The sequence below is a fragment of the Triticum dicoccoides genome, chromosome 2B (assembly GCF_002162155.2).
Source record: "Triticum dicoccoides isolate Atlit2015 ecotype Zavitan chromosome 2B, WEW_v2.0, whole genome shotgun sequence".
In the NCBI taxonomy this organism is placed as follows: Eukaryota; Viridiplantae; Streptophyta; class Magnoliopsida; order Poales; family Poaceae; genus Triticum; species Triticum dicoccoides.
Genome location: NC_041383.1, coordinates 97,885,436 through 97,896,809, shown reverse-complemented (window position 1 = coordinate 97,896,809; position 11,374 = coordinate 97,885,436). Strand labels below are relative to the sequence as shown.

Below are 11,374 nucleotides of genomic sequence, written 5' to 3'. Positions count from 1 at the left end.
AGTTTTCCGACCTGGCTAAGATAGGATTAGCCAATGGTCAGCCTGGCTCTGGTACCAAGTTTGTGGGGACCGAATTTCCGGGTGTTAATTTCCAGAAAATGGCCCTTGTGCTCACCAGCCCCAGGATAACTGTTAGCTGATGAGGCACCAACTTGATACAGAAATTCCAAGCAAAATACAAAATATGTAGTACAAGACCATTCTGGCCTGTGAGTACAACAAATGGTTTCTAATGATTGATGGCGGAAGCGGTTTGTGGATCATCAGTGTCTATGGGACTCCAAATTCCCACAGGAACAGCTGACCAGGTTAACTCCTATTTTCGCGAGGCTGTTATCACCATTGCTTAGGTTCCGGGGCTGTCGCCACGGTCGCTCCTCTCCGCGCAAGAAAATCTGGCCAAGACAATAGCCATGGACAAGCCAATAAGTACTTTGAATGTACTCACAAACATTATGAACACAGGTATAATATAACAATGATGTGCTGAAAAATATTTTATGCTCATGACGTCAGTCACAAAAGATAAATAAAACTCTGATGCGTGCAAGCATGTTATTTATGAATATGCAATAACATAGTAGTATTAAAATTATGAAATAAATAACAAGCATGCCACAGTCGGGCGTCTTAGCGACACCACATAAAAGGGTTTTAAAAGAAATAGCACAGTCGGGCGTCTTAGCGACACCACATAAAGGGCTTCAAAAAAAATGCCACAGTCGGGCGTCTTAGCGACACCACATAAAGGGCTTTAAAAGAAATACCACAGTCGGGCGTCTTAGCGACACCATATAAAGGGGCTTTAAAAGAAATGCCACAGTCAGGCGTCTTAGCGACACCACGTAAAGGGCCTTAAAAGAAATGCCACAGTTGGGTGTCTTAGCGACACCACATAAAGGGCCTTAAAAGAAATGCCACAGTCGGGCGTCTTAGCGACACCATATAAAGGGCTTTAAAAGAAATGCCACAGTCGGGCGTCTTAGCGACACCACATAAAGGGCTTTAAAAGAAAAGACAGTAAATATCCAGGAGGTAGAACCATCCCAGGGATATTCGATAATACCAATAATATCACGGGTTAGTCAACAATAAAAATAATCATAATTATCACAAGTCACAAGTTGTGATTCCAGTTCGGGTTTAACAGTTTCACCTCCGAAAACCGACACTTGACCCATCCCAGACTGTAATCCTTAACCATGGACATGGCTATTCGAATAGGTTTAATCTCTGCAGAGGGTGTACTCTTTACCCACGAGTAACGGATTCCTTTAGTCCATCAAGACTAATTCCGTCTACGGTCTTTTAAGTGAAAACGCACCTGACTTGCACACACCATCTTAACTTACCGGTGTCTGGAATCACCCACGACACTCGTTAAGCAAAACTCTAAGTGGGGAGGCTACAACCTCGATTAGCATGGGATCACAAAATTTATACCGCGCACAAAACTGGGAAAGCTACCCCCTCGGCTACAACCGAAACACCCATGCCCCCTGACTGGATGACTGGCTTTAATCCATGGCCTTTGTACCCTCATCCCGTCCCCTCTGTACAGTGTGTGCTAGAAAGGGGTCGACAAATTACTGAACCGTACCCTACCTGTGGCAGGGACAAGTGGTAGCACGAAACAAGTGTGGGGGTTACTGGAACAAGACTCGATCTACGGTCGACTCAGGAGGTTTATAATTTCCCTGCATGACATGTATAACAAATATATTTCAACCATCTCAATCAACACTCATTATACCTTACTATGCCATACCGGACATAACCGTCCCGACGGAGACCGGCGACAAGCTCACGCCTACCCAAGGCAGAGCTTTCCCGGATTCCTTTCCGGCATGCATGCAAGGTACATGAGGATGATTACCATCACAAGCATACTTATTTCCAACAGCATGGGAATCACTAATATGTTATATGCATCCATGCAAATGATCATATCACATGAAATAACAAGTCCTTCGAAATGAGGTGGTGTTATAAACGTGTCAACGAGCACACCAAAAATATTATGCCGGGATTCAGAATGCTTGCCTTCAAGTTGTGGGGAGGCAAGGTGCACTCCAAAACCTTTGAAGGCTTTCTCCTCTCTCCAAAAATCATATTTAAAAATATTTTTGAATCAATATATAGTTTCAAAAACAGTACCAAAAAATTGTCTGAATTTTTTTGAAATAAATCTTAAAATAAACTAGACAAAATTTTAAAGAGGACAAAAAAAGAATCAATCAAAAATACTTCTCTGTTTAAAAGTTATAAGGGTTTTAATCCAGGGACCTTTCTGTAATGAAATAGAAAACTCTCAGGGGGCAGAACAGAAAAGTGCAGAAAACGATTCAGATTAGAAAGCGCATTTGCCAGAATACGTTTTCAGAAAGCGGTTCCAAAAAAAGAACAGAGAGGTTGACGGGCGGGTCCCACCCGTCAGGTTTGAATATTCAAAAGAGGCGGCAGAGCTCGTCGGCGCCCGAGAGCTGCGGAGGTCGCCGGCGGCGATCCACGGCGAGGCAGGGGGATCGGGGAGTACCTCCGTGTTCAGTGCATCCTTCCGCGTCGGTGGGTGGTGGTAGTGGTCGCCGGCGAGCACCACGTCGACGGCGGCCCTTGCTCCGGCGGACGGTGGTTCGGGTAGTCGTGGGCCTCGTCGGAGAGAGCTGCTGGGGTCAAATTGGAGTGGGGGTTAGTCTTCTAGAGACGCCATGAGGCTACGGGCAAGCCTAGGGCGGTGGAGGAGCTCTCACCAGCGAGAACGCTGCCGGAGCCCGAGGCGGACGGAGGTAGCCAGAGTTGAGGAAGAAGGGCCCCTCGAGGCTCTTCCAGTGGCTGGGCGGGGTCTGGTGAGGTGGTGGAGGTGTGCGGGGGCGAGAGCGAGCTCGGAGGCGTTATATATAGCCGGCCCGAGGCGGTTGCCGTGAACGGGATAAGTCCGGCGAGCGATTACGGCGGTGCTGTGGCTGGACAGTCGGTTTAGGGGCTCGAGCATCGACTAGACGGGGTAATGGTTCCATCCCGGTGCATAACTCCGCAAGGCAGGGGCGGTTATGGCCTGTCCCCAACGGAACGGCCGTGCGGCCCGTCGGCGGCAGGGAGCGCGCCCTGCGCGTGCCAGGCCACGGCGACGGTGCTGCATGCGTGCGCTGGCAAGGGAGACGGCCACGCGGAGCTCCCAGGTGGCTTGGGCGGTGCCGAACGGCGTTATGCCGCAGGGTGTCTCCCGTTGGTCGCCACGGGAGGTTCGGACGCCGCAGAAGACGCCGGCGCAGGCGGGCCAGGGTGCCACCGACGCCAGGAACCAGCCAAGTGCGCGTGCGGCGCTCTGGACAGGGAGGAGGGGCCGTGCGCAACGCGCCAGATCCACAGTTGACGCGTGACTGAATACTGACGAAGAAACGACACTGAAACTCTGAATCTCTGAATATTTCTGAAAGTGCACAGAAACAATGTCGGCCAAGTGTTCGACGAAATGATTTTGGTATGTGAGAGGTTCTCCTTGAGCTGATATTTGGTGGGGTGGCCTCTCATTGTGTCTGAGGGCTGCCTGAATTTTGGTAGAATTTTTGGAGAAGGGGAAATATGAATTTCACCAAATTTGACAAATCTGGTCCAAACTTGCAGAGGCTGAAACTTAAAAATTTTGAAAAAAGGAAGAGTGGATCTTGATGGTTCTAGGTTGTGGGTGCTAAGGACTATCCAGAGGAGTTGATTTGAGATCAAAACTCAAAGGAAATTAGGTACTTCCTTTGTAAATCACCTAGGCCTAAAGTAATTGACAGAAATGTTTTGGGAAATAAAATAAATGGAATAAAATCCAAAAATGGTTTGGACTAGTTGGAACAGAATATTAGGGTTGCCCAAGTGGAAGGAGTGGTCTTGGAAGGATTTACCACATGAGGCATGGTAAAACCATGGGTGGTTTCAATATAAGATAGGTCCCAAAACTCCTAGGGTTTTCTCTTAAAGAAAATAAATCCCAAAAATAAATTTGAGAAGGGGACAAACAGAAGAAAGGTTTTTAATAACCAAATACCAGTGTTGATGAAGATACCAAAATAAAATCCTTGCCAAGGGGGAAAAGTTTTGAGAGGGAAGAGAGTCCAATAAATTTGGGAAGTATTTCACTTGAGGTAAAAACTCCATGATAATAAGAAAGGAAATGTTTCAAAAATGAAAAGTGAGCCCTGAAAAATAAAAGTTTTAATTTCCTGGTAAAATTTTAATATTTAAAACTTGGTTAATTTTTTTGGGTGTTACATTTCCTCTCATGCAGCTAATACTAACCAACACCTCTATTGATTATCTTCTAAAAATCCAGCAATCAGCAGAAAGGCAACTCGTCTCGGGAAAACTCACATTAGTTAGTAGAAGAACTGGAACGGGAGAGGCATGGGCACGATTCATACCTCAGAAAGGAGCTGCGCAATTTGTAGAACGCGCGGCGAGATGTAAGCCTGTAGAACACACTCCACTTCTCTAGAACGGGAGTCGTGCCTACCCCTTCTCCACACCGGCGGCACGGTGGCCGGTACCTCGTCCTTGCGGCAACGCGGTGGCTTGCATCTCCTCCCCGGTGGCGCGGTAGCCGCCACGCCATGGCTGTAGCTTTGAGGAGCTTGGCGCTCATGGCCGTCGCGGGGAACGGGGCGGCTGGCTCCCGCATGGAAGCCGAAGGCGCATCAGGGTGGTCCGCGTGCCTCACCGGATGTGCCTCCCCCTGCGTCGCCCACGGCCCACCGCCTCTCCCCCCATCTCCCTCTCGCCGCTCCTCTCTGCCCGCACCAAACACCAACTTCGACGGCATCGACGCGCACCAGGTGGATAGGTGGTGACCGCACATCCTCATCGCCCAGCCGCCGCCGGAACTTGCCATGCTCCTCCCCGAGGCCGCCGCTGGACCTGCGGGGCTCCTCCCCGCGCGCCTGCCGCAGGCTTGCCATGCTTCCCACGCGGGGGCGTCGAGGGAACTGCGTGCCTCCTCGTCCCGCGGTCGCCGTCGATGCGCGTGGCGGAGGCGGTGGTCGGGCGGGAGCTAATCTGCGGTCGATGTTGGCAACGACGGCGAGAATGCGCAGCAAAGAGAGCAGAGGTGTGGTTGGGGAAAGGACTCTTGACGATAACCCCCCTTGTTGGCAAATCCTTGAATCATATGCCCCCCGCCGTTGTCTCTGACATGTGGGGTTTAAGTGACCTGGGGGGTTATCATCAAATCTCCCCGACCCAGCCGATTTAAGATTCGTACTGTAAATCTGACGGCGCAAGAGGCGTTCGGACGGAAACATCAAAACACAGCGCGTTCGGGAGTTATCGATTCCGTATAGAAAATGTTTAACGTCTATTTGAAAATTATCGCATGTATTTGATAAATGAAGAAAAACAAAAAAAAGAATACCAGATAAAACCGATATAGAGAACACACACACACACAAATAAGATCACCCGGAAAATTTGGCATTGCACCATTGCAGCATGACAACGGACAACACAATTCAGATATGAGAATGGGTATTTTGCAGTACAAGCCTCTGGCCGGAGCCCAACAGCCCAAAGTCCTTTCTGCTTGTGTTTCGCTGCTACTCGGTCTCGGAGGAAGACCTACACACATTCCCCCTCGGAAGAAAAGCAGCACACACAGCAGCCGCCGCCGCCGCCGCCCAGAGAATGGCCTTGCCGGCGATCCCCGACGAGCTCCTGGTGGAAATCCTCCTCCGCCTCCCCACCGCAGCCGACCTCATCCGCGCCTCGGCCGCCTGCGTCTCCTTCCGCCGCCTAATCGCCGACCGCTCCTTCACCCGTCGCTTCCGCAAGCTCCACCCGCCGCCCCTTCTCGGCTTCCTCGACACAGGGCGGCTTCGCTTCCACCCCGCCGTCCCGCCTCACCCCTCCGCGCCCGCGGCCAGGGCCGTCGCCAGCGCCGCCGACTTCTCCTTCGACTTCCTCCCCTCCCCTTGCTCCTCTCGGCCCTGGTCCGTGCAGGATGTGCTTGACGGCCGCGTACTCCTCGAAAGGCCCCGCCCCCGCCGTCGCGAATCTCCCTCCAATGAGATGGTCGTGTGCGACCCCTTGCACCGGCACTATCTCTTGCTTCCCCGGATCCCCGATGACCTAGCCGCTTCGGTTGTCCACGCACAAGGGTTCTGCTACGAAGACTCCTGCCTCGTCCCTTCCGGCGACCACGAGGAGGCAGCTGCGACGGACGAGGCTTCATTCAGGGTGATCTGGATGATGCTGCTCCCAACTAAGCCGGTGATCTTTGTCTTCTGCTCGGGCACAGGGCAATGGCGAACAGTTCCATCACTGACTTGGAGCGAGATGTCGCCTGGCTTTGTGTTATCGACACATGTGTTTTCTTTCCTGAGGCGCCATTACGCCCATGGCTGTTTCTACTGGACTTCATGCTCCACCGAGAAATTCCTCGCGCTCGACATCAGGAGGATGGAGTTCTCCGTGGCTGTCCACCCACCCTGTGAAAGAAAACCGGGTGAGAATGTGGTGATCGCGGAGGCAGACCAAGGCATGATTCTCATGTTTGTGCCTAAGCCTAACACGTCTCCCGTTATTTATACTGTTTGGCGAAACAATGGTGGGAGGTTCACCCAGTGGCAGATGGAGAAGCCAATCACGCTGGATTCTGGGTCCGGCCTCATGGGTGCAGCGGGGAGGCATTTGCTCCTATATTATTGCGGAACCTCGTCGGTCGGCCGAAGTTGTTTCACGCGGGACGTTAACACATTCCAGCTCGAGAGGGTGTGTTCTGCATATCCCAAACAGACACACGCATATTGCAACTTCCCACCGTCGCTATTATCGTCACCGACAGTGTCAATTGGTAAAATTTTCTGTTGCATCCCGGTTACCTCCTTCCCTTCTTCATAGCTATCACTGTCACACAGCTTGTTTGATGCTTGCCAGTTTGTCATTGTGATCATAGTTATTGTTTACACTGTTTAGTGAGTGTTGCCTTTCCTGTGCTGCTATTTTTTTTTGTCTGTTCTGTTTGCCATTCTAAGGTAATTATACAACTGAAAAGCAATGATCTTGCAAACCAATAATAGCATTTTAGTTTTATCTGTAATTGTGAAAAACACTAAATTACAACTATTATTTTGATTTTTATAGCAAAACTAATAGAGGAGTCCAAGTTTTAATTAGGACTTTTCTGCCAATTCACCTTAGAAACATTTATTCCAGTCAACCAAGACCTATCATGTCCACTAGTTCTTTTTGGTTACCATCACACCTATAAATTTATCTCAGTATTATCGATTTCGTATAAAAATTTATCTGAGCTACAAAATTCTTATTTGGTCTGTGGTATGAAATTTTGATCATTCTTGATAGTAAAGTTAAATAAAATATTGAATCACAAAACATTTTGCAAGACAAATAAAATGATATTATTTCATTATGTGCATCTGAACGATCACTGTAATTTTTGTTGTGCCTTATAATGCATATTCCTCAGCAGGAATTTTGCAAAGCAACTGAACTGAGATCGGTAGTACTGTCATGGGATGCTAATGATGGACAAATGTATCATGTAGTACTTTGCCCGTTACATCTGAAAACCTTGTCACTTGGCCGTATCCTTTGATCCTATCCTGCATAAATGAAGTTCTTTCCAAAGTCATCAAGTCAATCTATACAGCCTACTGAAATTTGATGTCTGAATTAATGCACTTGTCCCTGAGAACTACTCTTCTGAATTTTGGCATCCTTGTCTGCACAATTTCTTTTTATTTCCAAATTGTTTTTAGTTCACACCTATATATATCTCCTCTGCAGGACATCTATCTTGAGCTGCAGCTCCGCAAGTTGGGGCACTTTTTTTTCATCTATACTAAGTTACTAAGGTTCCACACAAAAATAAATTCACCCTATAGTGATTTACAGCGTACTTTCTTCTGCCATGCCTGTCAAAAACCCAGCTTTGTTTCCCTGCATGCAGACGTAACCTTTTACATTTTCTCCTGTTGGCAGTGCACTTTTGTGATTCATTCTGCCATTAATCTGTCAAATCAACCCCTCTTCGGTATTGATGTCTGTTCATCTTACAACCAGGATATCATCTTTGTTTAGCGTACTACTGCAATGTAACCTAAGACGCTTCTGCCCGATTGCCATTGTTGCTTTGCTTTCTATGTGCAAATGTTTTTTTTTCCTTTATAATCATCTTCCTCTCCTTCATGTATGTGCTCCTCTCTTTAATTTCCCTCTCGTCCACACCCTTCCTTTGAAGCATGGAAATACACAAATTGACGATCACTGCAAAATGCTCTGGTTGCAGAATAATTGAGCTTGACTGTACTAATATCATTAACAAGAAATGTTTACAGAACTTTGTTGAATGTTGCGAGTACTTGATTGCTGGATTTGATATCGGGTTCTCTCTACATAAGTTGCCTGCAACTTTCTTAATTCTCAATCACATTACTAAGCTTTTCAATCAACATCTAACCATTCTCATGTGAAGGTCACTTAATATATAACCTAGCTACAGACTATAGTAGTGTGCAACATTAAGTGAAAGTGTCAGATAACTAAAAATTAGCAATAGCTCGACTTAGTGGTGCATCCTTCAGTTTCGCCACCGAAGGTCAAATAACCATTCTTATCTGAAGGTCACTTCATATTTAACCTAGCTACAGACTAGTAGTTGCAGACCATAAAAGAGAGTAAGTTCAGCCTTAGTAGTGTGCAACATTAAGTGAAAATGTCAGACAACCAAAAATTAGCAACAGCTCCATTTAATGATGTATCCTTCTGCGTGCAGGCACACACCATGCTGACATCCAGGGAGCGGGGGATGATGTGCCAGTGCCTCAACTACGAGAATCTGACCCTGGAGGCGTGCAACGACTTGTTGCTCCGGCGGCCACCCGAGCTCCGAACCCCTGTTTCGCCACCGAAGGTCAAATAACCATTCTTATCTGAAGGTCACTTCTTATATAACCTAGCTATAGGCTAATAGTTGCACACCATAAAAAAGAGTAAGCTAACCTTTGTAGTGTGCAACATCAAGTGAAGATGTCAGACAACCAAAAATTAGCAATAGCTCCATTTAATTGTGTATCCTTCTGCGTGCAGGCACACACCATGCTGACATCCAGGGGGCGGGGGATGATGTGCCAGTGCCTCAAGTACGAGGATCTGACTGTGGAGGCGTGGAAGGACCTGTTTTTCCGGCGGCCGCCCGAGCTTCAAACCCCTTGTTCGTCGTCGAAGGTCAGACAGCTATTCTCGTCCGAAGGTGACTTCAAATAAAACCTAGCTACAGACTAATAGTTGCACATCATAAAAAAAGTAAGCTAGCCTTTGTAGTGTGCAACATCAAGTGAAGATGTCAGACAATTGAAAATTAGCAACAGCTTGTGTCTATTTTCATGATGTATCCTTGTGCAATGCAGCCGCACCCCATGCTGATGTCCGGCGGCAAGCAGGGGACGATGTGCGAGTGCCTGAACTACGAGAAGCTGGCCCTGAAGACGTGACCTTGTGCAATGCAGGCAAGTAGTAATGTTTATGCACATGGCAGCTGTTAGTTATCTGTACCATGATATGATGAGCAATCGGTAGTCTTTCCAAGTAGGATTTATGCCTCCCATCTTGTTTCCCTTCCCAATCGGTGAGGAGCAATAATCATACGCAAGCTATATATAACACACTTTTTCCGTAATGAGATTTGGACCACAAGAAGAATCCTCAATGAAATATCCCAGACGCTCAGACTCTGGAGCAACCGTGCCAATAAGGAGATAGATAGGACCGAACTGATGACCTACGCAAAAATTTGACTGTTATCATTCGAGCCCTGCCCCGTTTTGAATGCATAAGGTAGACAATGGTCTACCTTTTCTTTCAAAAAAAAGAAGATACAGCACACCATTCCCATATCCCAATCACAAATACTGATGCACCTTTTGCCCCCCCCCCCCGGGGGGGGAAGACCCCTATGGTAAGTGAAGATGTCAAAAAACTGAAATTAGTACTATTGCAATGGAACCTAGGACTCTTCTTCCGGATTGTCATTGGTACTTTCTATGTGCATTTTTTTCCCTCCTTTAATCATCTTCCTCTCCTTTCTGTATGTGCTCCTCTTTTTAATTTCCCTCTCATCTACACCCTTCACTTGAAGCATGGAAACACACAAATTGATGATCACTACAAAATTGCCCTGGTTGCAGCATGATTGAGCTTGACTGTGCTAATATCATTAACAAGAAATGTTTACAGAACTTGGTTGAATTTTGTGAGCACTTGATTGCTGGATTTGATATCGTGTTCTCTCTTCATAAGTTGCCTGTAACTTTCTTAATTCTCAATCACATTACTAAGCTTTTCAATCAACATCTAACCATTCTCATCTGAAGGCCACTTCATATATAACCTAGCTATAGACTAATAGTTGTGCGCCATAAAAGAGAGTAAGTTCAGCTTTAGTAGTGTGCAGCATTGAAGTGAAAATTTCAGACAACCAAATAACAGCAATAGCTCCACTTAATGGTGTACCTTGTGCATGTAGGCACACGCCACGTCTGCGCTGATGCCCAGGGAGCAGGGGATGATGTGCTGGTGCCTAAACTACAAGAAGCTGACCCTGGAGGTGTGCAAGGACCTGTTGTTGCAGCGGCTGCCCAAGCTCCGACCCCCTCTTTCGTCGTCGAAGGTCAGACAACCATTTCTCATCTGAAGGTCACTTCATATATAACCTAGCTACAGACTAGTAGTTGCACAACATAAAAGAGAGTAAGCTCAGCCTTAGTTTAGTACCAGTTTGCAACATCAAGTGAAGCTGTCAGACAACAAAAAATTAGCAATTGCTCTATTTAATGATGTATCCTTGTGCAATGCAGCCACACCCCATGCTGATGTCCGGGAAGTGGGGGGCGCTGTGCAGATGCCTGAACTACGAGAAGCTGTCCCTGGAGGCGTGACCTTGTGCAATGCAGGCAAGTGCCAGTGTGTATGCACATGACAGCTATTAGTTATCTGTACCATGATAGAATGTGCACATCGGTAGTCTTTCCAAGTAGCAGGATTTATGCCTCCCATCTTGTTTCCCTTCCCAATCGGTGAGGAGCAATAATCATACGCAAGCTATATATAACACACTTTTTCCGTAATGAGATTTGGACCACAAGAAGAATCCTCAATGAAATATCCCAGACGCTCAGACTCTGGAGCAACCGTGCCAATAAGGAGATAGATAGGACCAAACTGATGACCTATGCAAACGTTTTCTCTCCTACCACCTTCATGTAATTTGACTGTTATCATTCGAGCCCTGCCCCGTTTTGAATGCATAAGGTAGACAATGGTCTACCTTTACTTTAAAAAAAAAGATACAGCACACCATTCCCATATCCCAATC

The 11,374-nt window shown here is 47.2% G+C and overlaps 1 protein-coding gene across 2 annotated transcripts in view; it reads left to right on the top strand.

Annotated features, from left to right (window-relative positions):
- The first annotated feature begins 5,594 nt into the window (after window positions 1-5,594).
- LOC119362344 overlaps window positions 5,595-11,374 on the top strand; it is a 7,402-nt gene continuing 1,622 nt past the window's right edge. Inside the window, exons 1-6 of one of the 2 annotated variants that reach the window (XM_037627550.1) lie at window positions 5,596-6,832; window positions 8,777-8,914; window positions 9,091-9,228; window positions 9,411-9,509; window positions 10,526-10,669; window positions 10,857-10,952. In XM_037627550.1, coding sequence (XP_037483447.1) covers window positions 5,665-6,832; window positions 8,777-8,914; window positions 9,091-9,228; window positions 9,411-9,509; window positions 10,526-10,669; window positions 10,857-10,952 — 1,783 coding nt within the window. In that variant the 5' untranslated portion in view covers window positions 5,596-5,664. Of the gene's footprint in view, window positions 6,833-8,776; window positions 8,915-9,090; window positions 9,229-9,410; window positions 9,510-10,525; window positions 10,670-10,856; window positions 10,953-11,374 lie in introns of both variants that reach the window. The other variant, XM_037627551.1, reaches the window with a different exon arrangement.